The sequence below is a fragment of the Chanodichthys erythropterus genome, chromosome 16 (genome assembly GCF_024489055.1).
Source record: "Chanodichthys erythropterus isolate Z2021 chromosome 16, ASM2448905v1, whole genome shotgun sequence".
Taxonomy (NCBI): domain Eukaryota; kingdom Metazoa; phylum Chordata; class Actinopteri; order Cypriniformes; family Xenocyprididae; genus Chanodichthys; species Chanodichthys erythropterus.
The window spans coordinates 43,836,402-43,864,111 of record NC_090236.1 but is presented as its reverse complement, the minus strand read 5'-3'; the positions used below and the strand labels follow the sequence as shown (position 1 = coordinate 43,864,111).

Below are 27,710 nucleotides of genomic sequence, written 5' to 3'. Positions count from 1 at the left end.
AATTGGCATGAAAATAATGTCATAATGCATACAAATATATCTTCGTTGTCCTACAGGCTTCATTTCCTTCATGTAAAATATAACTTTTACTACTGCTTTGTTGTTGTTTTCTATTTTCTGCAGTTAAATGTGATGTTTTTGTTAGATTCACTTACATTGAGATGTGTGCGAATCATATTATGATGACTATGAAAAGTTTAACATTCCTGTTTAACATGGAATTTCAGTGAGAATGATCCTAAATTTGTACTTTTTCAAACACTGGATATTTTCTTTTCTTCTTTCTTTCAGCTAACCATCTGAACCTCTGGATTAAATTGGGATTTTTGTACTTTCCTCTATAAAAAAAAAAAAAAAAAAAAAAAAAAAAAAGAAAAAAGTATAAAAAAAAAATCTGTAATTAACCAACATGTAATTAAACTTTTAAAGTTGCATTCCACAAATGAATTAAAAAACAGACAGTAATTGGTGCTGAAATTCAGAATTTACCTACCGCAAGGCATCATGGACTTTTTGTTTTAGCCCTCTTCTCCCCTTAACACGGGATTTTCTTAGATTCCATTTATTCCACACCATGCCTCCTACTGTCCAGAGGAAAGCTTTGACATCTTTTCACAACTTGGGAAGGAAACTATAGGCTGTTCTCCTGCCTATGCCTATTTCTGTTTGAACTCTGAAACCTCTGGGATTGGGACTGTAGCTTGGCACCATGGTAAAAGGGGAAATTTGGAGAATTAACCATAAAAGGGTCTTTGGGACAGTCTTTTGATGTTTGCAAACTATTTCCTCTTCGATCCACTTTGATGCCGCCTTCTGATGGACTCTGGTTGCCTTATTCTATCCCTCAAAATATAAATGGAAAATGAATTGGGTTTGGTTGTTTTGGGTACTGAGTTTTTAAAGGGAGATTTTGAAGGGTTTTTATGGAGCATGGAAGATCATTACAGTCTATGCATATTATCATAATTGTCATTATCATCATTATCATTTTTGGAGGCTCCAAGCCATATGATACCATCATAATGGCATCAGGAGACATAAAATGTCACAGAAACAATTGACTTTTTTTTGTGTGTGTGTGTTCATTGGGTACATTGTTTCTGTAATATTCTTTTATCTTTTTTTTTTTTTTTTTTGTAATGTGTTGCCTTACATTTGATTCATAGATAAATGTTTCAAAAAGGAAAACATTAAGTTAACAAATGTAACTGCACTGTTTGAATTGTAATTTATTTGTAGAAGACTAAACATCAGTAGTGTTTGGCTCACCTAGTGCCTTTTGGATAACAATTTTACTGCCATATCTGTTTGCGTTCCTCTCCAAACAAATCTTTACTATTATCATAACAAATGAAAACAAACATATCTATTACAGTGTGATTTTTACCAGAACCTAAAGGGGTTTGAAACAGAGCGGACCATCTATTCGGTGTCTTCAATGTTGTCAACCAAAGTTCAAAAGTTCCACATGAAGAACCATGATGAAGGCAACATGTCCTGCTTTTTTTTTTTTTTTATATAGAATATAAATGAAGACCGTTGACATCCCCAGCTTCCCCACAGAACAGTTTCTGTCAGTGTACATACTCAAATGAATCAAGATGATGAATACCTCCTCAATAATACAACATGGTTTTTACATATGTGTTCAGTAAAATAAGCACTGGAACAATGATCTGTTATGATGTGGATGTATTGCATGTTAAATTGCATTGGAGGCCGCACTGATGGATATGTCAATAAACATATCTTTATCACCTAAGACTATTGTCTGAGTGTGTTTGCACTTTTTGTACTTTTTTGTTTGATTGTCATGTCATTTCTGTTATTTCCTGTTGATTACTTTTGCTAAAGTTAGTCATGTTTTTGTGCTAATGTGTATCTTCTGAATGCAGTGTTTACAACTTGGAACACTTCAACACTAGGACAATCTAAGGACACACCAAATTTGATCAAACTTGGCCCTAGGGGATACTGTAACAAGGAATTCAGTTGTTTGGTCAATGTAGACTTGACTTTACTTTACTTGACTTTAATACATGCTAGCACAAATTTTGAATTTAAAGTCCCCCTGTAGTCAATTATTTTATCTCTTAAAACTCATCTTTGATCACCAAAATTACATTTAAAAAAAAAATTCAAGTGAAAAAAAATTTCTTCATGCCTTTAAGGGTTAGTTCACCCAAAAATGAAAATTCTGTCATTTATTACTCACCCTCATGCCGTTCCACACCCGTAAGACGTTCGTTAATCTTTGGAACACAAATTAAGATATTTTAGTTGAAATCCGATGGCTCTGTGAGGCCTGCATAGGGAGCAATGACGTTTCCTCTGTCAAAATCCATAAAGGTACTAAAAACATATTTAAATCGGTTCATGTGAGTACAGTGGTTCAATATTAATATTATAAAGCAACGAGAATATTTTTGGTGTGCCAAAATAAAAAAAATAACGACTTGTATAGTGATGGCTGACTTCAAAACAATGCTTCAGGAAGCTTTTAAGCATTGTGAATCGGCGTGTCAAATCTGCTGTTCAGAGTGCCAAAGTCCCGTGATTTCAACAGTTTGCCCTGAGTTTGCCGGTTTGACACGCGATCCGAGTCATGATTCGATTCGCTAATTCATAACAGTGTTTTGAAATCGCCGTTAATCGTCAAGTCGTTATTTTGTTTTGTTTTTTTGGCGCACCTAAAATATTCTCGTCGCTTTATAATATTAATATTGAACCACTTTACTCACATGAACTGATTTAGATGTGTTTTTAGTACATTAATGGATCTTGAGAGAGGAAATGTCATTGCTCCCTATGTAGGCCTCACTGAGTCATTGGATTTCATCTAAATATCTTAATTTGTGTTCCGAAGATTAACGAAGGTCTTACGGGTGTGGAACGGCATGACTCATGAGGGTAAGTAATAAATGACAATTTTCATTTTTGGGTGAACTAACCCTTAAAAATAGCTTGAATGTAACTCTACACCCTTGCCTCATTTAATATACACGGATCAATGAATATGCAAATTAGGCCCGCCTCCACTCGCTCACGGCAGCTCGGAGAGTCTAGTGTTGCTATAGTGACTTGTGGATATTTAGCTTCATATATTCAGTTTAACAGCTTAACACATTCTTGAATGAGCGCGAAATTCCAGCGCATTTACTTAGTTATCAGGTAGGCTAATATCTATGGTTTGATCCATTCCAGGGGCGGCCAAAATCAGAATTTATAATGGACTGAATAGCTCTCTCAGAACTTGACGTGCGATTCAATACTGACTGAATATGCACACGAATCATGGTCACACGCTCAGAGCAATAATGTTTTAGCTATGCTTTCTAGTATTAAAATATTTCGATGGACAAAAACATGAACTTTACTGGCTTTACTTCAAGTCAACTGTCGCTTTACTTTGGCGCGAGCCGCTATGCGCTCGCACACAGGCACAGCCCTTGCGACGGTTATTAACATGAATTAATATAGATAGCCTTTTGCTTGACTACGTTATCAAACAGCTAATAATGTCTTGCTAATGTTACACACACGTTCCCGTTCTTCATCTCAGACAGAGTCAGACAGCTCCCTTCTAACAATCAGTATCCTTACAACGCTTTGAACAACTCAGAACGTCAGTGGAGAAAGGCTATAGTTCATCATAACATCGTAATAGACTCGCTATATTGCTAAATCTACACAATTTATCATATCAACAGAAAATATACCGGGATAACCTGGCTTCTCTCCAGACTTTCCTGCTTCAGAGCAGTCATAATTAATGATATGCTAAAGTCTGCCGGTACGTTCCCAGCAAACACAGTACGTTGTGACGACGTCGTCAGTTAGTCGTCATTTGGTCAGCGTGACATTACTTTATGACAACGTTGTGAGGACGTCGTGGTAATGTTTCAATTTTGTAGAATCTTGGCTAACGTTCCAGAAACGTCGCGGGCACGTCCTCAAAAGACGTCGCTGGTTAATACCACGGAGAACGTTGTAGCGACGTGGTCCATAGGTCTCCTGATAACTTTCCAGATATTGCATTAAGCCAACATTATGTTTGTTAATATGGCATTTGGATATTATGAGTAAATTAAATTGATTCAAGCTTTTTAAATGAATCGACATAGTTTTATTTATATTTAAGATATACCTACATATTCATAAAATATTTGCCAGCAAAACTACGTAACATTTTACTTAATAAATTGTGATTCATATGTTTGTGAAGAAGAGGTTTACTGAATGACAACGTTGTGAGGACGTCGTGGTAAAGTTCCTTTTTTTTTTTTTTTTTTTTTTTTAAGAATCTTGGCTAACGTTCCAGAAACGTCGCGGGCACGTTCTCAAAAGACGTCGCTGGTTAATCCCACGGAGAACGTTGTAGCGACGTGGTCCATTGGTCTCCTGATAACTTTCCAGATATGTAACTTTTTGTGTTCAAAATTTACAAAAGGTATACAATGGGAATGTACAACATGAATACATTTTCCAAACCGTGTTTTTGTTGGACCCTGAATCATTATGGTACACCTAGATAGTGTTTATATTCGGACTATTTTAGACCAGTCTGGTATGAACCGCTGCGGAGTAGCACAAATACCTGCGTGACTCGTCATAGACATAAACAGAGAGAAGTAGCTCCGGCTACAATGTTCTTCCGCAAGATGCATGCCGTTCTGTGTAACTGTTAGAGCGCCAAAAGTTATGGACATGTTTATATATATTATATGTTGTGTTTGTGATGTAGGAGATTTATTGGATGGGGCACGCGCGAGACAAATTCGAAATTTTAAACGAGCAAGTCAATGGACTTTTGTAACGGTCGACTTCCAGCAGACGGACACGGAGTAAAAGGTAAGCCCTACAAATCTGCTTTTATTCATCGTTTTTGCCCAAGTGACACTAAATATCACTTGTGATGAGTAACGTTAATGTTAGTGCAGTGTTTTTGGTTTTCTAAATGTATTTCATAAATAAATTACGTTTGGTTAATGTGCGCAGGAGCGCTGTCCCCGTACGGCTGTCTGTAACGTTAACGTTAAAATCTGAGACGCAGTTTTATGTATATTTTTTTAGTTATTTTAAGTGTAACGTTCACTGTTTAATGCTATAAACGGCAGAATAATCACTTATATTCGTTAAACGGCAACTGTAACGTTAGTAGAGTGTTTGTTAATTTTAGACCCTGCCTGGCCTCCCTGAAGCTCATATGAACCATATTGAAAATCCAATAAAATCTGTATAAAACGATTAATCAGACACGGTTAATTACTTCACGATTTGTTTACTTAAATTCTTTGTAATGACAATGAACCAGACAAATCAATGACTTAAGAGTTGTTTATAACAAAATATTCTCGTTTGTCGCCACTTAACTGTTACTGGTTTAACGTTAACGTCATGTGTGGTCTATGTGTATGTCTATTCATTCTAATAAATCTAACATACTTTTTATTTTCAGCAGCTGGAGTAGAGACAGCCTGTGCAGCAACAACAAGACAACAATGAGCATGGGTGGGTATTAAATTAATTTCTGACTTATTCAGTACCAATATAAGGTCCTGGACTAATATTGCTGCTATCGGTATGTATGTAACGTTCAGTCATTAATTACCCTTTATATACAACCACATATCATTCAGATAATCTCCAGGTGGACTGCATGGATCCAGGATCAAGAGATCATTCATCATGCAGACCATGTTCCAGGAGAAGCAGCGTATACTGGGTGAACAACTATGCCTCATTTTTCCAATATCACTTAGGTAAGACTAAATGGATTTAAAGTGATTTCAATCATGGGTCATTTCTTTCAGGTCTGCTTGATCATTTTCTGTATGTGAGAACATGGTCAAAAGGTGTGTCAATCAGCATCCAGCCATAAAAGCAGCCTTCTTGTTAAAAGGCTCAGGAGGACAAACAGGTAGTTCACAGGGTTGAATTTCACAATTCAATTACTCACAGAGACAAGGAGATGTTAATAATTCTGAATTTGAGGGGTCAGCAATTTTACTATTTGATACATTTACACTTTTCATTTAATTCAGAATGACATCATTGTGATTGATGAATCTGAATATAGGTGATGTGTACATTTATTTAGAAATCAGATTTGATATTTTAAAATGCACTGTCTGTCCAGAATTACAGACTTTCCAGCTTGTTCCAAAGCTGTATACATTTCTTCTGTTAAAAACCACCATTGACTTCCATAGTTTTTTTGTTTTTTTTTTCTACTATGGAAGTCAATGTTGGCCCAAAGCAGCCTGGTAACAAACTTTCTTTAAAATATTTTATATAGCTTTGGAACAAGCTGAGGGTGAGTAAATGATGATAGAATTTTCATTTTTTTGGTGAACTATCCCTTTAATTCGACTGTGCAACTAGTCCGATTACAAATTAATTAATAGCGTCCATGTAAATGCAGCTATTGTATAGTCCCAAATTATACACAATCACATTACATAGGCTGCTTGGCAACCCTATAACTTTTTAAAATCTGAAGCTATAGCAGCAACATTAGCTGTGTTTACATGGGCTGTAATAATCAGACTTTAATCAGACTAGTAGCACAGATGGAATAAAAAGTCACATGTAACCACATTAGTTGAAATGAATTGGCCGATTGGCATTTCATTCGGATTCAAAGGGCATGATTAAAGCTTTTTTAAAATCTGTTCGATTAAAACTGTTTGAATCAATTCAACTATCATATACAATCCAAAATATTCTTCCTCTCATCATCTCATCTGCAAGCTTCTTGTTTTGGGCATTGAAAGGAGCATTTTTACTGCTTGATAGCTTGCCAATGCCAGATATAAGTATGCTGTTCGTTTTATATCTAGAAATGAGCAAGCCATGAGGGCTGACTCTATGGCCAGTAAAATGATGAGCAACAATATTACTGACTTTTGGAAGGAGGTGAGGTCTCTCAATAACTGTAAATCTTCCCTTCCTTGTACTGTTGAAGGAGTCTCTGGAGAAGATAATGTTGTTGAAATATGGAGGCAGCACTATAGCTCCCTTTTTAATTGTTTAAAACATGATCCATATGTGGAGGACTCTGCTATTAGTAATGAATCAATAAGTATTCTGACACATGAGGTACTTGGTGCCATATGGAAATTACCTAACAATAAAGCATGTGGTATGGATTCAATAACTGCAGAGCATCTGAAAAATGCCAGTCTTAGGCTTGTTTCCCTCTTAGCAATCAACTTTACTGGTTTGTTGATCCATGGCATACTTCCAGATTCAATGTTATCTATTCTGCTTGTCCCAGTTATTAAGGACAAAGCTGGAAAAGTTGGCTGCCTGGATAATTATAGACCTATAGCATTGGCCAGTATTTTATCCAAGGTAATGGAAAGAATCCTCCTTGATAGAGTGAGTGGGTATATCTCTTCCCTGGATAATCAGTTTGGATTTAAGCCAAACCATGGCACAGACATGTGTATTTATGCTCTCAAGGAAATGGTGAATTTGTATAAGTCAAAAAATTCCACTATTCTCATGTGTTTTATTGATGCCTCCAAAGCATTTGATCGAGTGAATCATAAACAGCTTTTTATTAAGCTAAAACAAAGGGGAGTCCCTGGGTATATTGTGAGGGTTCTTGCCTATTGGTATGCCCACCAGCAGATGCATATCAAATGGGGGTAGTATATCTGCCCCCTTTAGAGTATCCAATGGTGTTAGGCAGGGAGGTATCTTGTCCCCTCTTTTATTTAACTTATATATGGATGAACTGTCAAGGAGACTTAATGAATGTAATACTGGCTGTATGATTGGTGGCATGCTGGTGAATCATCTTATGTATGCAGATGACCTTGTTACTTTTAGTCCGAGTAGTGCTGGGCAGCAGGAGCTTCTTAATATATGCTCTGATTATGGGGTGGAATTTGATATAAAATACAATTCCAGCAAAAGTGCTGTTTTAATATGCAGAACGAAACAGGATAAATTGCTTAATTTTCCTGTGTTCATGCTAGCCAATAATTGCCTTGAGGTCTGTAAAAAGATTAAATACCTTGGTCATTGTATTGCAGATGTTATGAATGATGATGATGACATATACAGACAGTGTTATAAGTTATATGCACAGGCAAACACCATAGCACGTAAGTTTAGTTACTGTTCTACTCGAGTTAAAGTGGCTCTGTTTAAAGCTTACTGTACACCACTCTATACAGCCCATCTGTGGTCTTCTTACAAAAAATCTAGCATGCAGAAGTTACACGTTGCCTACAATGATGCAATGAGAATTTTACTCAAGGTTCCCAGAGGAGGGAGTGCTAGTCAGATGTTTGTATCTGTAGGAGTAATCACACTGAAAGCACTTTTAAGAAATTTGATGTTTAAATTTATGCAACGTCTGGATGAGTCTACTAACAGTATCATGGTGGCACTCTCAAATCCCTTAGTGAGTTGCTACAGGTACACATCCAGACTGAGAGTGCATTGGCTGAAATGTCTGTATGTATTTTAATTATTGTATTTGTTTTTTACTGTTTGTTTGTTTTTGATCTGTCCTGTCTTGTGTGGCTTTTGGACATGAGTCTGGCAAATAAAAAAATTGAATTGAATGAATTGAATAAACCGCATGGCACAAAGCTTAATGTGCTCATCGTCTCCTAATTAGAACCCATAATAGATAAATGTTAAGTCTGTTTTTAAAACAAAGAAAAGCTGTGTAGTGCAGTCATGCAATGTACCAACTGCTTTGACATGATTAACTAACTTGTATGCAAAGGCCCACAAACTACTGAGTGTTCGAACTTACAAAGTGTACGCCTGCCTAAAGGGTTAGTTCACACACAAAAAAAAAATGACTCGCCCTTATTCATTCCGAACATGCAAGAATGTGTTGTTCATCTTCGAAACATAAGTGAAGATATTTTTTTATGAAATCTGAGAGTTATCTCCCTCAATTTACTGACCATGCAACTAACACTTTGACACTTCAAAAAGTTCATAAAGACATTGTAAAAGTGATCCATATGAATGGAGCAGTTTAGTCCAAACTTGAACTTCAAAGAGACTTGTTCGCTTAATGCAATATACAGTATGAGTTTAGACTTTTATTCACATATAAACATTAATTAGCGAACATAAATGGAAGCTCAACTGTACTTGTTTGTATATGGATTTGTGTATTAAATTTGTTCATTATATAAAGTGATCGAGTTTATTCAGAAAATTTGGACTAAACCCCTCAATATTCATTAGATTAGATTTACGGTCTGTATGAACTTTTGTTTTAAACATCAAAGTGGCAGTTGTGTAGACTGTCAATGGAGGGACAGAAAGCTCTCAGATTTCATTAAATTATCTTTGTTTGTGTTTTGAAGATGAACGAAAGTCTTAACAGGTTTGGAACGACATTAATTCATGTCATGATAAAAACAAATAATGTTGTAACTTACAATATATACATGATATTTTAATGATTTCAAAATACTATCAAAAATTAAAAAAAAAAAAAAAAAAAAACTTCATAATGACAATTCATTTAGGCTACATGAAATATGCCCTTACTTTGAGGAGGCTACAACAACGATTAAAGCCAGGGACACACTTAATGACTGTAAGGCCGATTATAAATGTAATTTGATACTTTCAACTGATCTTGCCCAAACACGTGGAGTCAGAGCCAGTTGCGTTCAGTCTGTTTATAATCTGTAAGTATTCAAATCCACTTCAGTCGAAGGAAACAGTTTTTAAGTGTGTTGATTTCAGTCTTAGAATGTTTTTTCTAGTCGTTCAGTGTGTCCCCAGCTTGAAGGAGTCAATCGTTAAAATGTAAGTTCTTTGAGAATTTGTGCACTGTTTATTATCTAAATGTAATAATGTACACTGCCAGTCAAAGATATTGAGATTTGGAAGATGTTGCAAAATTTAATTTATTCCTTTGACGTAAAATTTTCGGCATCATTTTTCTAGTCTTCAGTGCCACTTGATCTTTCATCATTCTAATATGCTGAATTGATGCTTGGACATTTCTTTTGAAATGTGCGGCTTCATTTTTTTTTTTTTTTTGTGTTCTTCAGCATCAAATCAGCATATTAGAATGATTTCTGAAGGATCATGTGACACTGAAGACTGGAGTTAGTGATGCTGAAAATTCAGCTTTGATCACAGGAATAACTTACTTTTAAAAATGGATTAAAATAGAAAACAGTTAATAGTAAAACTATTTTAGAATATTAAAGTAAAACTACTTCACAGTATTATTATTTTACTGTATTTTTTTCATCAAATGCTGCCTTGGTAAGTAGAAGATACTGCTTTCAAAAGTAAAAATGCAACTTCTAACAATGTAATTCAACCTTTCAGCTGCCAGTGGAGGATGATGATGGCAGTGGTGACCAAGGTGAAAGTGCAGCTCAGGATGAAGAAGAGGAGGAACATGTAAGTTAAACATGCTTTCCTCATACCCTTCTAACAAACAATAAACCTTACTACAATAACTACTACAATATTTTTTTTTTTTTAGCTTCCAGTTTGCCAAAATCCAAAGTGAATATATAGAGACCAGCCTCCTATCCTTGCCTCAGAAGAACCTGAGAAAGACACTCTTCCTCTTCTCTCACAGCTCTCCATCATCTACCTCTGCTACACTGTTGGCAAGAGTGTTCTACACAGCTGAGGACACGGTAATGAGAGATCTCAAATTCTTCCTGAGAAAGTCCACATGTTCATTTTCTTGAACAAAAACTGTACATGTATTTTTGGGTGGGCCAAACTATTATTTGAAGGAATGCTAAAAATCTCTATATTGTTCTTTATACATATCTTTTACTCTTTATGAATGTCATCTTCTGGATTTTTTTAGCTTTTGAGAAGCTCAAGAACTGTATATCTTTGGTAATTGTGATATTGTCTGGCAGTAAAGCAGTATTAAAGCAAATTACCTCAGTATATTTGTAGCAGCTGCCTCATACAGGACACTTACGAAATGGTTTAAAATATATTTTTTGCAAATGAAGTAATAAAATAACTGCTTAATCTTTTTCATATCTTTGTCTTTTTTGTGCCAAATTATGGATAGTAGTAATAATAAGAGTATCTATAAATATAATTGATAAAATCATTATTTAACTATACCTATATAATGATAAAACACTTTGTCAATTAAAAGAATAAAACATATTAATTACTGGTTACATTTATTTATTGATTGTATTGTTTGATCTATGAATGTGTTAAATCTATAAATTCATGTGTTAACACTTTACATGGTTAAAACATGGTTACATGGTAATGTTCAAATGTTTTGGCTTAGTAATTGTACAAAGTAACAATGCTGATGATTTCATGGATGTGTGTGTTTCTAGCCATTTTCTATCAGAATTTAATGAGGGTTTATATTGGTTTCCACTACATATTTTGATCTGCAAATGTATTGACCAAAGCAACACAATTCCCTATAACAATTAGAATTTATTAGGTTTTATAGCAGAGAATGAAGTGTTTATCAGTTCTGCATGGATTTCAAGGTTATGGACGGTGAACATCTCCATTTCCCGGAGTAAAGGTGAGAAGCAGATTTTAAGATAAAGGTCGAGGTGGTATTTTGGTCTTTAGGACGTACCTGTCACGTTCCAGCAACGTACCACTATAACGTCGCCACGACGAATATGGGAATCACAAAGTTACGTCACTGGAACGTTATTCGGGACGTCGTTGCAACTAATATGAGCCAATCGGGTGCGTTTCCCGAAAGCATCGTTGGTGAACCATGGTCGTAAGTCCCATTGAACTCTATTGGTAACGACGGAACTTGCGACCATAGTTCGCTTTGGGAAACGCACCCCTGGTTACGTTTTTACAACGTGCCAGTTTGGTCGTTGAGACGTTACGGTCTATGAGGGGCGGTCCGTGCCAGTTCTAAGGCTAAGCAGGCGAAGGTTTAAGCTGGAAATAGCTGGTCTCCGAACCTGGCCAAGCTGGTGTCTATGGCTGCCTTTACACTTGGCATTAACATGTGATCACCGTGATCTGATGAAGCAGATCGGATCATCACTCAATCAGAACACAGCACGTTTACACTTGGCAACATCAACTGATTTTTCTATCTAGGTAACCGATCGGATTGGAAGTCTGCAGAGAATGGCCTGGTGCAATGTCAACCTGAAATAATGGGTTTTCTTTTGAAAAGCATTTTCAGTCAAGGGACAATTTACAAATCAAAGATAAGGGTAGAAGTCTCAATAGTCTCCATACAGGGGTTCTCCGTCTTTTTTTCTGACAGTTCGCGAGAGAGGGTGCGACCTGCGAATGCAGACACGACGAAACATCCGTATACAGGTTGCATGTTAATGCCAAGTGTAAACGCAGCCTATTTTACCAAATTACAAATTAATCAGATTGTTCCACTTACTGACAAGGTTAAATTCAAGGGTAGTTCAATATCATTGTCAAGCAGGCTAGATGGTACAGCTTAAATTATTCTAGTTGCTAATGATATAATATATCTGAGAGGAGTCTAAAACAAAATGATAAAACTGGTTTCACAAATTAAATTATAGCATAAAATATAGCATGAATCTGTAGCATGCTCTGACTAAAATGAGATAAAATTATTGTCTGAAGAAATACATTCACCATAGTTGTATGACCAAATATAATCAACTTTCATTTTTAACAGGTGTTTGGGGTTATGAATAGACTTAAATACAAATAAAACAAACACCGCATTTCTATAATAAATAATTTTAATGTCATCAGTAATGAAAAAATACCAGAAAAAAAATCAAAATATCTTAATAATCTGATACACAAGTTTATATTAATTTAATTCCCATTCAGACAAGTTACACATACATAAATATAACTTCTGGAATGTTTGAGTCATTGAGCACTGATTGATGTCATTTAGTATGTACAGATTATGATTTTATTTGTTTTCTTTAACACTTTGTACTATTTTACATATACTTCAGTTGTTTCCAAGGATGGAATTATTTTAAAACTATAAACACAAGCACCAAAGCTACAAAATTAATAATGTGATGCTGGAGTTTGTAAAATAATTAAACACTACTTGTTATAGAGAATGTAAACTCACATTTGTTTTTCATTAACATCTTTTATCGGTTCTGACAATTTTACAGTTAAGGCAAGACATGCCGTTGTTGACTCCTGGCAAATTTCCAGGCTAAAGTAATCACAAGTCAACTACCTCAATTGCTCAAAACTCGGTTTCCCACTTGGTGTTAAATACAATTCTCAAAAGCATGGCTGACTATAGCAAAGATCTGAAAGTGTAGCTTTTTTGTGTTGGAGTAGGGGTTGTGGGTGAATGAGGGGAGAGAACAGATTGACAGTCACACATTAACACAGCATCACTACATGAAAAGAGCTGCACTGTGACACACCTACATCTCCTACGACTCCTACACCCCCCCCCTTCCTCATTGACACCCCCTCACACAAACTTCCCACAGCCATACACCCACATCCCACAAACCCACTCTTGCCACCACACTTTCCTCACCCAACCCACACCCATATACCCTCCTATACCCTCTACACCCATCCACACCCCTACACACCCCTCACATCAACTACCTCTCACCCAAACCACTTCTCCCACATCGAAATACCCACCTGTACCCTACACTAACTCCCACACCCACCAGCAATGTGAAACCCACCCATAACCCATACACTAACACCCACCCAGACACACTTACTAACACCCCGTACACCCACCCAAATACTCACTAATACCCCCTACACTGACCCAGACACTCACTAACATCCCTACTAACACCCCGCACACCCACCCAAATACTCACTAATACCCCCTACACTGACCCAGACACTCACTAACATCCCTACTAACACCCCGTACACCCACCCAAATACTCACTAATACCCCCTACACTGACCCAGACACTCACTAACATCCCTACTAACACCCCGTACACCCACCCAAATACTCACTAATACCCCCTACACTGACCCAGACACTCACTAACATCCCTACTAACACCCCGTACACCCACCCAAATACTAACTAATACCCCCTACACTGACCCAGACACTCACTAACATCCCTACAACCACCCAGAGACACCATTATTGTATGGGTTATGGGTGGGTTTCACATTGCTGGTGGGTGTGGGAGTAAGTGTAGGGTACAGGTGGGTATTTCGATGTGAGTGTATGGCTGTGGGAAGTTTGGGTGAGGGGGTGTCAATGAGGAAGGGGGGTGTGTAGGAGTCGTAGGAGATGTAGGTGTGTCACAGTGCAGCTCTTTTCATGTAGTGATGCTGTGTTAATGTGTGACTGTCAATCTGTTCTCTCCCCTCATTCACCCACAACCCTTACCCTAAAACACACAACCTACACTTTCTATACTGCTTTAATCTCTCTCGTATGTGTTTGGAAAGTCACAAATAAAGATATTATCTGAAGAAAAGATGTTAAAACATTTTTGTCTGATGCTGTTTAATGCGACCAATTGCAGAGGGGACTGACTGTCTCTAACGAGTTTAATATGTGGCACAAAACCAGAGTTCTGAGGAAGTGCAAAGATGGGCTGTGAATCAAATCTCTGGAAGAACAGAGCAATTTCTGTCCCTTCTTCTGCTGTAAATGACACAATGTTCTGTATTTCACCATGGCATCCATTTGATAATTGAACGCAGCTCTCCCTTCTTCTCTTAGCACGAGAGTAGGCCTTGCTGGTGTAAATCAGACCTTTATGTACCATCCTTTTGTGTATCAGTACAGTTTCCGGCACTTGTCTCTCTGCTGAGATGAAGGCATTTATCTCCTCATCTCTTAAATGTTTAGTTGTGCCACTGTCTAAAACTGTGGTTTCCTGCCACCGCAGACATTTCTGGACTCTTGGATATTCACTGAATTCTCTGCAGAAGTTTAACACACGGTCACTGATCAAATGTTTTGTTGCAAAGCATGTAAAGGCTTTATGCAACAGAAACTTGTTGACAATCTGACCAGCAACACATTTGGTTCCATGGACCAACTTCAACAGTCTGCCGTTTGCACTTTCAAAAACAAATGCAGAGTGTGCCCACAATGGACCCCAGAGTTTCACTGACTTTGCAAGGTGAGTGAGAAGATGTACATTGAAAGTCATGGCTGTCTCTCCATAAAGTAACTGAAATTTAACGACAAATTCAAGAAGCATGACGTCTGCTTTGTTGACTTCCTCATAGGTGATGGACTCCTGTAAAAGGAGGAAGACAGCCGAGACCAGTAGACTAAGATGTTTCAAGTATTGAGAATCAAGAACACCTTCAAGACACGGTAAGCAATAAAAAAGCAACCAAGCTCTCCATTCCGATGCCTTCCAGTATCTGAACTCCTCAAGTGGCCTAGGCAAGCGGGTAAAGAGATGTGGAGGTTGGATGTTTCTGATGCGATTTTCTATTACCCGCATTGTAATGTAATAGGGCTGCTCACTACTCTGAAGTAAAAGCTCTGTGATCTGTCTGGTTACACCAAGAAGGACAGCATGCATATAATCAGGTACAAAGCCACATACAATGTCAAAGTATGGCATGTTTATAAGTTGTGATGGACCTTTAACGCCTCTGACAGGCCTACCTTCAACTAAGGCTGCCTCCATATCTCTTATCATAGACTTTGAGTCTCTATCATCATGTCCTGAAGCTGACACGGTGTACTTAACCTGTCTTTCAACTAAAACACCAGGATGAAGACAGAAGCCACAACCGTAATAACCATTAAATTGCGTGGTGTTCTGCATAGCAGGTCTTGCTTTGGAGTCTACACAGCAGCAGATGCCAACAATTTTGCTATTTACTTGAACACCATTTTTTCTCCACAAGACACCTTTAGAACTGAGTGACTTTGCTTGTTCTGTAAATGGCTTCAGGTAGACTTGCATAGATGGCTCATGAGTTCCAAACCACAGGCCAGCAAGGATTACATGCTTAAATCTCATTTTAGGGGGCAGTTCATTCAAGTGTAGCTGTATAGGCCATATAGAGAATTTTGAAGATTTGTAAACGGGGGACCCATCAGAATTAAAAGTGTATGAAAAATTATCAGGATTTGAAAGAATCCCACCAGGTTGTGACAACTTTTCATACATAACTCCATCAAAGATGTCTGAGATAACATTTTCAACACTTTGTGGTCTGTCAAATCGATAACTGAGGTGCTTCTGAATTTCTGGATTTTCCAGAAGGTTCTGAACCTGTGGTGCAACTGGCACATTGATAAAGAAGCTACCATTGTTTAAAGAAGTGATCTCAACTGTTTCATTACAGGATGGACATTGTGTGATGTTCTGGTCAGTAACTAGTTTTTGTGTTCCAATGTGACATTTGCAGGCTCGACAGTAAAGATGAAACTCAACTATCTCAGAGTTGTTCTTGAATACCTTATTAAACAAATGTTTGGACCCTGGGACTACATCATTACCAAAAAGGAAATTAATCAGTCTCAGCAAGTCATCTAGTTGACAGCCAGTAATATTATGTACAGCAGCATGAGTCATTATCAGCAGCAGAGCCTCTGCCTTTGTGATGGAGCCTGTTGATTTGAGAACCGTGTCCATCCCTGTGTCTGTGCCAATTTTGTGAAGTGGATCATCTGTTGGCATTTGAACCTCACTTTCATCAGTTGCATCTGTATCTTCAGAAGAATCAAATAAATCTGAGACAGCCTCACCCTAGAGAATTTCAAAAAGACATTTTAGTATGGGACAGGATAAACAACTGTGTTTTTATATGTAATGATTTTTAAAGCTGCACTATGGAAGATTTTTTTATATGGAAGATTATGTACACTGATTTTGTTATATATATATATATATATATATATATATATATATATATATATATATATATACATACATATACAGTACAGTCCAAAAGTTTGGAACCACTAAGATTTTTAATGTTTTTAAAAGAAGTTTCGTCTGCTCACCAAGGCTACATTTATTTAAATAAAAATACAGTAAAAAACAGTAATGTTGTGAAATTTTATTAGAATATAAAATAACTGTTTTCTATTTGAATATATTTCACAAAGTAATTTATTCCTGTGATGCAAAGCTGAATTTTCAGCATCGTTACTTCAGTCTTCAGTGTCACATAATCCTTCAGAAATCATTCTAATATGCTGATTTGCTGCTCAATAAACATTTATGATTATTATCAATGTTAAAAACAGTTGTGTACTTTTTTTTTTAGGATTCCTTGATGAATAGAAAGTTCAAAAGAACAGCATTTATCTGAAATACAAAGCTTCTGTAGCATTATACACTACCGTTCAAAAGTTTGGGGTCAGTAAGAATTTTTATTTTTATTTTTTTGAAAAGAAATTAAAGAAATGAATACTTTTATTCAGCAAGGATGCATTAAATCTATAAATGTCTTTACTGCCACTTTTGATTATGTTACAAAAGATTACATTTCAGATAAACACTGTTCTTTCATCAAATAATCCTGAAAAAAAATATTGTACACAAATATTTTGTACAATTGTATACATTAAATGTTTCTTGAGCAGCAGATCAGCATATTAGAATGATTTCTGAAGGATCATGTGACACTGAAGACTGGAGTAATGATGCTGAAAATTCAGCTTTGCATCACAGGAATAAATTACTTTGTGAAATATATTCAAATAGAAAACAGTTATTTTAAATTCTAATAAAATTTCACAATATTACTGTTTTTACTGTATTTTTAATTAAATAAATGTAGCCTTGGTGAGCAGACGAAACTTTTTAAAAACATTAAAAATCTTAGTGGTTCCAAACTTTTGGACTGTACTGTATATACACGGTGTTACAAATTATTATGCAAGAGACAAATCAGTAAGATTTCTGTACAATAAACATTCAGATTTTAGTTTTTCTAAGAAAATGTTTGTTTGTTTATTTATCCATGTCTTTTTAGATAACTGGTATCAATCTCAGACTAAATAATTTGCCAGGTCTATGGAAACCCTACTTAGAGGTTGTTCCACATTATTAAGCAAGTCACAGTTCTCATGCAATATGGGGAGGAAGAAAGATCTTTCTGAAGATGAAAAGCATGAAATGGTACAATGTTGTGCAAAAGGCATGAAAACAACTAATATTGTATGAAACTTAATGGAGATTATCAAATTATCATAAGATTTGTGAGTGATTTAGAGCACAGCAGAACTCGGTCAGATAATTGAGGAAAGTTCCTGTCAAAAAAAATTAATTGTATTAAAAGGGCAGCTATAAAAAAGCCAGTGTTGAGCAGCAAACAGGTGTTTGAAGCTGCTGGTGTCTCTGGAGTCATAAGAAGCTCTCCATGCAGGCTGGCAGTTGTGCATAAAGATGCATTTCAGCCACTCCAAACCAAACCTCACAAAGAGAAACATTTACAGCTTCAAATACCCGTTTCTGCTCAACACTGGCTTTTTTTTTATAGCTACCCTTTCAATACAATAATTTTTTTGATATGAACTTTTCTCAAGCCTTTATCTGACCGAGTTCTCCATTCAGTTTCACACAATTAGTTGTTTTCATGCCTTTTGCACAACATTGCACCATTTCATGCTTTTCATCTTCTGAAAGATCTTTCTTCCTCCCCATATTGCATGAGAACTGTGACTTGCTTAATGATGTGGAACAACCTCTAAGGAGGGTTTTCATAGATCTGGCAAATTATTTAGTCTGAGATTGATACCAGTTATCTAAAAAGACACGGATAAATAAACAAACAAACATTTTCTTAGAAAAACTAAAATCTTGTATTGAATTGTATTGAAATCTTACTGATATGTCTCTTGCATAATAATTTGGAACACACACACATATATATATATATATGGATGCTGCAAATAAGATTCTGAAAGAAAGAAGCTTTAAATAAATATTTTAACATGCCTGAATCAATCCAACCACCCCTATAGATTTTAGTTTCACTTTCCATATTCCGTAAACGACAGAGAAGCATCTTGGCGACAGAGATTTAAAACTTTACCAAGACTCAAACTGGCAAAGGCAGTACAAACAACAATTCATAATTTTACTATGACTGTGACTGTCATATACATAACATTATAATGAGAACCCCATTATAATATATAACCATTATAATAATCATTTGTGCCGTCAAAATGTTCGTTTGTGATGCTTCGGTTTTTTAGATATTTTTAGTTATCATTCTGAGGTCATGCTCCAAATTTACCCCAAATAATCCTCTTTGTTTATGCTGTATTTTTAAAAATTTATTTATTTTTATTTTTTGTACTGCTTCAGTCTTTTAGATATTAAAATAATATTTAGTGATCATTCTGAGGTCACTCAGCCCTCAGCCCCACATGCTCTAAATTTACCCCAAATAATCGTTTTTGCTACTGTGTTTTTTTTAAAGATTTTTTTCCTAGTCAACTAGTCCCACGTTTATATTAAATTGATTAATATAATAACTAGTGGTGGGCCGTTAACGGCGTTAACGTGCTGCGTTAACGTGAGACTCTTATCGGGCGATAAAAAAAATATCGCCGTTGATCTATTCTGAAAGTGGGGTTGGGAGCTGGGTCTATTCTACGCAAGCTATGATGACTTTCACCTTGATATTTTAGCGCGGATGTATCAGTGCCCAAGGAAGTCGACCGGAAGTTGAAGTCGGCCGCGTGCCGCCATCTTGTAGCAGAACTTCACTTGCGTTAGCATCCCATTGACTCCCATTCATTTTGGCGTCACTTTGACAGCGAATAACTTTACATCTGAGGCGTTTAAAGACTCCATTTGTCCATTATTTATTTCTAAAGATACACGACAATGTATAAAGGGCTCCATTACCTTCTATGTTACATTATGGCCCCGTAGAAACAGTTTTTGTAAAAATAGGCTAAAGATTGCGTCATAACCACTCGACTCTCTGTCGCACAGTAGAGAAATTACCGTACAGACAGGAGGAGAAGCTCGCAGGCAATAGTATGCATTAACTTAATATGGCGTACTGGCGTTACATTTTAAAATACTATACAAAATAATTAATCAGAATACTTACTCCTGCTCACTCACGCCAAAGAACTCCCCGCTCAAGCTCGCCGTCTCTGCAAGATTAACGATGGCAGTTTGCACGCACAGCTACTACAAGATTTACATCTGTCAGACAGGTTGCTGACGTCATCAAGCTTAGTTTGAGTCTGCGCGTCAGAAACGGAAGTGCTAAAAATCGCTAAAAATGGGCTTCACTTGTCTCAATTGAGTTCCAATGGGGTCGCTGTGTCCATTTCTTTTACTGTCTATGGGATGTATACCTAGCCGAATTGACCCTTCACAAAGACCCGCCCCCCTTAGTTACTGTTGCTTTGTCTGTCAAGCTGTGGCGCTGTCATGCCACACACAGTGATTAATGCATCACGGAGCACAGAGGACACGTCCTGACAACACGACGACAGAAAGACAGAGCAGGTTACTTATGATATTAAACAAAGTCTCAGCTTTAAAACTGTGTAGTTTTTTTTAGAAATTCAAACAATAAAAACCGTTTTGTTGCTCTTTAATGTGCCGTGACCATGGTCGTGACAAATGCTGTAGCGCCTCAGCTCAGGCTCGTAAACCGATCATCTCTTACTACGAGTCCATTTATAGCATCAAATATCTATCTGCTTTGTCGGACAAAATGGCGAATTACTTTTAGTCAAAAGTATGTACTCTTTCTGTGAACAAAAAGTACTTACTTTTGAGTGTGTAGCAAAAGAGTAGACAAGCTTTGGGTCATACTATCACGTCATACAATTGCGTCTTTGCTCTCTGTCGCATCCAGTCACCGTAAACTGGCCTGTCAATCATCTTACATCCTCCATATTTCATTTAGCTAATTTCCTACCGTGTCGGAGAGAAATGCAGCACGTTGATCTGCAGTCGCGAGTCTTTCATGTGGAGAACTCTCCTCATATTAATGCATATAAAAGTTAATGGCCAATCAGATCTTTATAAAAGTCCACATTGGTATTTGCAGATGAAAAATAACACATATAACATTAAATAAATATTTTCTATCAGTTTGAACTGATTATTAGTCACTCAAACAACCTCTCAGCATCGATCGTGCATATTCGCCATGTTTTGTAGTTTTAACACTTTTTACTCGTGTTTGTAGTTCTGAACTGAATCCTCATCCAAAGCGCAATGGGTTGTGGGCAATATTAGCCTTCTATAGTGCACGGATCCACACTTCGAAAATCTAAATAGTAGACCATCCGGGGACTTTTGGCATACTCCTTTCAACATACTATGCTTTGGGACACACTTATTTTAATCTCACATACTATTTAGGATGGATAGTACGGACATTGGGACGCAGGGACAATTTGGGTATCTCACATATTCTGAATGTCTTCGGCAGAATTCAAATGAGCCATTTTAATCTAGATTAATCTAGATTAATTCCAAAATTAACCTAGATTAATCTAGTTTAAAAAAATTAATCTATGCCCACCTCTAATAATAACCTATTAACCTATCCTTTAATATATAGGCACTTATAGCCTATTCCACGCTCAAGCGCACATAAAGCTTGCCGCAAAGCACTGGCGAAAGTATTGATTGACTGCATAGGGGAAAAAGAAGACATTGTAATTATTTATATATATTAAAGGATGGTTTAATAGGTTATTATATTAATCAATTTAATATAAACATGGGACTAGTTGACTAGGAAAAAATCTTTAAAAAAAACACAGTAGCAAAAACGAAAATATTACCAGCACAAACGAAGCACAAATAAACAAGATTATTTGGGGTAAATTTGGAGCATGACCTCAGAATGATAACTAAAAATATCTAAGAAACCGATGCATCACAAACGAATATTTTGACGGCACAAATGAAACATAAACAAAGAAGATTATTTGGGGTGAATTTGGAGTATGTGGGGGGGCTGAGTGACCTCAGATTGACCTATAAATATTATTGTAAAATCTAAAATACCAAAGCAGCACAAACAAAAAATTTTACAGCACAAAAAGAGCACAAACGATTGAGACTATTTTGCTGAGGTTTTGCGTTGGGTGGGGGGCCAACTTAACAGAGGTTACAAAAAGAGTTAATTCAGAGACGCACAGACACGTTCACTTCTGCATTCGGGGCATTTTGTGCAGATAGCCTATGAGTTGTAGTTAACGTTGTGTTGTATAAATAATGAAGCATTAACACATAACAGTTTTCCATTTGAAATCATCATGCACTCATAATGGATGTTTTAGAAGAGAGAACACCTCTGCTTTTCAAATGACACAGTATCAGCTTTAATAACAATAACTACTTTGCTGCAGTAAGAGTTTCATATGAAATTTAAAAGGTAGAATCTTATTAGGCTTGACTTTTAATTCAGCTGTGGCTGTCACCTACAGCTTTACTGGGATGTGACATGAATGAAACACTATTGTCCATAACTTCCTGTTTCAGTGGAAATTACATTAACACACTGAATAACTCAAGGCATTTTCAAAGCATGTCCGTGGGACTTTGAACAAATATTATGTAGAATCATCATCGCAGTGTAGCACCGATTGTGAAATTTTAAGACTAAATACAGGTATAGGTTTTATTTTAGTTGGATTAGCTAGGTTTGTGTGCAGTAGACACATCCATAATATATTATATTATATTTGCAAAATAACCGCAAACGTTATACTAAGAACTAAAGTTGTCTGACGTACACTCTGCACACTAGGGTATTTAAGGTCACGGTATTGGTCACCGGTAATTGATGCCCTCTTTGCGGATGGAAATCACAATATGATTAATCACTTTGACTACTCTGATGGCACACAGGGATCAGTTGGATATACTGTAACTACCTCTGAATCTGAAGACAACTCATTTATATCCAAAAGGACTCATCTGTATCTGAACAGGTCTGGTCTGTAACCAAAAGGGCTGTGTTTGTCTCCATAATGCTTTCCACCTAAAAATTAAAAAAAAAAAAAAAAATCATTACATTTTAAATTGTTAAAAATGTCTAAAAACAAATTTGACACTTGCAATGTATGAATTTACATGCATTCGAAAAAAAATTTCTACCAACTAAACTAAATTAACTTTCCCTGCCATGTTTTTTCCATTATTTTTTACCAGCTGGTTCCAAAGAAGTACTGCTTAATATGAAGTACCACAAATAGAATACATAGAATACACAGAATAACATTAATTATGGACATTTCTGACTAACATTTGACAATCCGAAAGTCACAATCTTTTAAAAAAATTTGAATATTAAATCTGTTGTTTTGTAACAGATAATGCATGGCTAAATTGGGATTATATGATTTTAATGTACAATGTTGAGTAAAAGGATGAAATTTGTGTACACTTAGTAGGGATGTAACGATTAAATGTGAGCCAGTTGAAAATCAAATCAAATATGTGATGATTCACATCGGTTGAGATGCTAAACAAATCGTGATTCATTTAGTGTTATGATATAGACACGGAGGCAGAGATAAAAGCAATCCAAGTGAGTTTTATTGAACAATAGGTGGAAAACAGAGAGATAATGGCTGTTATCAGGTTCTTGAGAGATGAATATAAAGTAATACTGTCCTTGTATGATATGTGGATCCAGGAGCTGAGATGAGATGGAGGGAGACGTTGGAGACACTCACACACACAGAAGGGTAAGCACACGAAGGGACCAGGAGATGAAGGAGATCGCTGGTGCAGGTAGGTAAATCGATGGGGAGTCCTTGAGGTAAGCATTTACGTGAAGTAGTGCAAACGAGTCCGGACAGTGAGTGTGTGTGAGTGTGGTGGCTTTGTAGTGCTGGTGATTGCAGAGTGAATGAGATGCAGGTGGCGGTGATTAGTACTCTGGTGATTGGGTGCGTGGGTACTGTGGTGAGGTGGAGCCTGGCGTGTCTGTGACATTTAGGGGTAGGAGTTTATAAGAATGTATGTCAGAGTGGAACTAACTGTCTTTAGAAAAGTTTAGATGTTTTTTTTCCTTTTCATCTTGCCTCTGTATAATGCAAGTGCTATATTAGTATATTATTATAGTGTTATATTTCAATTTCACAAAGAAACTTGCAGCATTTAGTCTAAGCAATATTAAAAGGGCACGTTTAATTTATCATTTGTCTTAAATCTAAAAAAAAAGTGAATCGAATCAAATCATGAGTTGATTGAATAGTTACATCCCCAACACCTAGCCATAGATTTATATTATATTAGTCATTGCTAAAAAAATCTGTCAATGACAGATAATTTTTGGTTTAATGTGACCTTTGATCTATATATATTAGAAAGACATTCAAAAAATAAATTTTAATACCACCTCTGAGTCTGAAGCCAACTCATTAAGTTGGAAAAGTGCATCACTTATGTCAGTTTTGGCCTGGCATGAGTATGAGCAGGTGATGTTTGTCTTTGAGGTGCTTTCTACCTTTGAAACAATACAAAAACCATTAATATTCAGTAGCGAAATATGGTGTTTATTACATTTTTATTAATTATTGGTGTTGTTACACTATAGTATAGTGTAGGTTTCTCTGAATCTGAAGATAATTTATTTACCTCCAAAGAGGACTCATCCGAATAGATCTGGTCTGCAAGCAAAAGGGCCTTACTTGTGCCTGTAATAGCTTCTGCCTAAAAAAAAAAAAAAAAAAAATGAATCGTGGACAATATGCAAAATCTACAGAGCAATATTCATAATATTTATTTAAATAGTTGTGGCTATATATTTGGCAGCTAAAAACAGCTTGCTGTCAGGATACTACCACTCAAGAATTTAACAAATTAGTTGGTTGTTTAATGATTAATTATGAAAAATTATGAATCCATAATTTGGCTACACTAGGACCAAAGAAGCTTCAGAAGGGTATATACCATGTCAGCAGGGGTCTGGTATGAATGTGAGGTTTTTGCCCATGATGGATCTCCTGCCTATTAAACAATAAGGGCTTTAGAAATATGTAGTATTGTAACAGTTTCAAACTTATATATGTTTATTTCATATGAAGTTGTTATTTGGATAATTAATAGAAACATCTATAGCTACCTCAAAAGCCATCTTTTCCAGCCTTTGTTTGGTTTTGGCAGGTATGATGGACACACTGCCAGGCTCCAGGTATTTTTTATATTTTCGTTTCGGCATCTATACAGAGAAATTTTAGTTAGCAACCATGTACATAGACGCAACGCGTGAGCGCTTTCTCTCTTTCTCTCTCTCTCTCTCACACACACACACACACACACACACACACACACACACACACACACATATCTAATTTATTATTTATTTATTTAATAGGTTTTGGTGATAACCTTAATATATATATATATATATATATATATATATATATATATATATATATATATATATAATTTATTGTTTATTTATTTGAAACAGATTTGGGTGATAACCGCGCGTGCTACCAACCTGAGGCCATAAAAGTGGCCTCTGGTGCCAACAGAATTTTAAAAATAACGGCATTTTACCTCAGAAATGTTTGCCTATGTGCGGTATTCGGACGGGCACAAACACGTCGTTCCCATAGAAGACGTTAAAAGATTTGACCCTAAAAATTATAAACAGGATTTTTTGTATCTTGTTCGCTGGGAAAACACATATTATCAAGCACAGGTACTTCTGATAAAAGGTACGTTTTGATGAAGTAACGTTAATTTAGATTTCGACTGACGTAGCTAACTGTCTGTTTTCGCTAACGCTACATTATCGTTAACGTTAACGTTACTTACATTATCTGTGGTTTCATTTACACCACCTCAAGAGACCCGTGAAGAGATGGAGGAGGAATTAGCCAACCCATCCAAGAGGATAAGAACGGCTAAAATCCTTAACGTTCACCAGGATGATACGAGGAACGAGACGGCAGCTGAAAAAGAGAAAGGAGCATTGAAGAAGAAAAACGTAACGTTATTTGTTAAAAGCTTATTTTGATTTTCTAAACCTGTTGACTTACCTCAAGGATGCACGTTTTCCTATGGTTTTCCCTCTTGCTCTCACCGTTTAGTTACTTCCGGTTCGGAAATGAATCTCTTTAGAATGAATTGATTTGAATCCAACTCACTATGGCAGTCCATTTGAATCGCTGCAGGGTTTTTTATTTTTTATTTTTTTTATTCACACTCGAAATGATTCACGCTGTAGTGTTAGTTGGTTGAGTCATATCGCAAATCGGTTCTTTAGAATAGAACTCTTCAGTGAACCTTGCTTATATATGCACATCAAAGTTTATTTTTAATTAATAGACTTCAACTAATTGTGTAATTTATTCTTAATATTTTAAATAATTTTAATACATTCGTAATTAATTTTAACAACAATTATGGCAACATGTATATTTCTGAATTTTAGGCCTACTTATGTGTTATATAACTTTAAATATATTTTAAAAAATATTAAAACACTATCATCAAATTTCTTTACAAAGTATAATGTCTTATGTTTTTGACCCTGTAATGCACTGAATTCCATTATCATTATTAGCATATAGCAATATAATGCATTATAACTTTTGATAAAAGAATGAGAATATATAATGCATTGTATTGCCAAAAAAAAAAAAAAAAAAAAGCCCTTCTAACGGATATTATAGTTTGTAAAGTTGTCAAGAAAAGTCTCTAAAAGGATAACTCTAAAATGCCTTTAATAATTTGCTTACTGGTTCCAAACCTGTATGAATTTATTCCTTTCAGTCTTGGTCACAACCTTTTTTCCATTAAATGAAAGCAAATAGTGACTACGTCCATCAGTCTTTAACATTTAAATATAATATAGCTTAAAATATAGCTTTAAATATAATATAATATTTTTTGGTGACCTCTACACTCTTAGAAGAGGTCGAACCTTTGGAGTTCAATAAAGAACTTTACAGTGCAAATATGAACTTCTAACTATCAAAAAGGTTCAAAGTTGAACTTACAGGTAAAATGGTTATTTGGAAGTTCTTTTTAGAACCTTTGTTGTGGTAACAGGGTTCATATTAGAACCTGTGTGTAGTTAAGGTTCGTTTATGAACCTTTTCTAATATGATTGGAGTGTACAGTCGATACAGTGTTTCATCTGTACCCCGGACCTCCCCGCACATTTCTATAAATTGCATCATAACATTGAAAGACACCATGTTTTTTGTCCATTTTTAAAGCATAAACTAAGAAGACCAAGAATAAAAATTCAGTTTTACATTCATAAATGGACAAGAAGCTGTTCAATGTTAAATGGAGAGGTGACGTGAAATTCTTAGCCCTAAAAATAGACTGTGTTCAATATCTTCCGCTTAGACAACCGTATAAATATTCCCCAATTGAAAAGGACACTATGCAGTTTTAGAGCAAAAATCATGAGTAAAGTGTGATGCACAGGCAATTTATTTTATGTTTCATCTCTCCTTCTGTTCCAACTTTATCTACTTTGTTATTAGCTCATGTTTTAGAAAACATTTCATAATTGTATTGTGTAAGGTTTCATCAGGAAGATTATTTTTTTCTTTATTTAGTTTATTATTATTATCATCATTACTACTACTACTACTACTACTATTGCTTTTACTACAGCTGTTGTTAATCATTTATGTGCTGAGATTGCTTGTGCCTAAATGTTTTTACAAAATAAGAATACTGACAAATAACTAGCAATTCAAAAGTACATTATTTTCACTCAAAGTAAACGAGATTATTAATATTGTTTCGTTTTTAAGCATGAATAAGCAAATCCTTGAAAATGCTTTAAATGTTTTCTGTATCT

General features: G+C 35.9%; 2 protein-coding genes across 7 annotated transcripts in view; one reads left to right on the top strand and one right to left on the bottom strand.

Moving 5' to 3' along the window:
* Positions 1–1,756, top strand: part of rock1 (Rho-associated, coiled-coil containing protein kinase 1) — a 121,762-nt gene extending 120,006 nt beyond the window's left edge. The window contains exon 33 of one of the 2 annotated variants that reach the window (XM_067362272.1): positions 292–1,756. In XM_067362272.1, the coding sequence (XP_067218373.1) occupies positions 292–295 (4 nt within the window). In that variant the 3' untranslated portion in view covers positions 296–1,756. The other variant, XM_067362271.1, reaches the window with a different exon arrangement.
* Positions 1,757–14,331: 12,575 nt separating this feature from the next.
* On the bottom strand, positions 14,332–25,977 carry LOC137003238 (uncharacterized). Of its 5 annotated transcripts, none has more exons than XM_067363311.1 (8): positions 25,927–25,977; positions 25,703–25,839; positions 25,002–25,097; positions 24,830–24,886; positions 24,515–24,589; positions 24,276–24,383; positions 22,804–22,910; positions 14,332–16,672 (listed from the first exon to the last, which is right to left on the bottom strand). In XM_067363311.1, the coding sequence occupies exon 8, from the start codon at positions 16,601–16,603 to the stop codon at positions 14,369–14,371; it is 2,235 nt and encodes a 744-aa protein (XP_067219412.1). In that variant the 5' UTR covers positions 16,604–16,672; positions 22,804–22,910; positions 24,276–24,383; positions 24,515–24,589; positions 24,830–24,886; positions 25,002–25,097; positions 25,703–25,839; positions 25,927–25,977; the 3' UTR covers positions 14,332–14,368. The 5 variants fall into 4 exon arrangements, with proteins under 5 accessions (XP_067219412.1, XP_067219415.1, XP_067219413.1 ...); XM_067363312.1 differs by having other exon boundaries at positions 25,703–25,960; XM_067363315.1 differs by lacking the exons at positions 14,332–16,672; positions 22,804–22,910 and adding an exon at positions 23,036–23,960.
* Positions 25,978–27,710: the final 1,733 nt, after the last annotated feature.

Bases quoted from the DNA above. Each gene is read 5' to 3' on its own strand.
- LOC137003238 (XM_067363311.1), bottom strand. From the start codon at position 16,603: ATGCCAACAGATGATCCACTTCACAAAATTGGCACAGACACAGGGATG.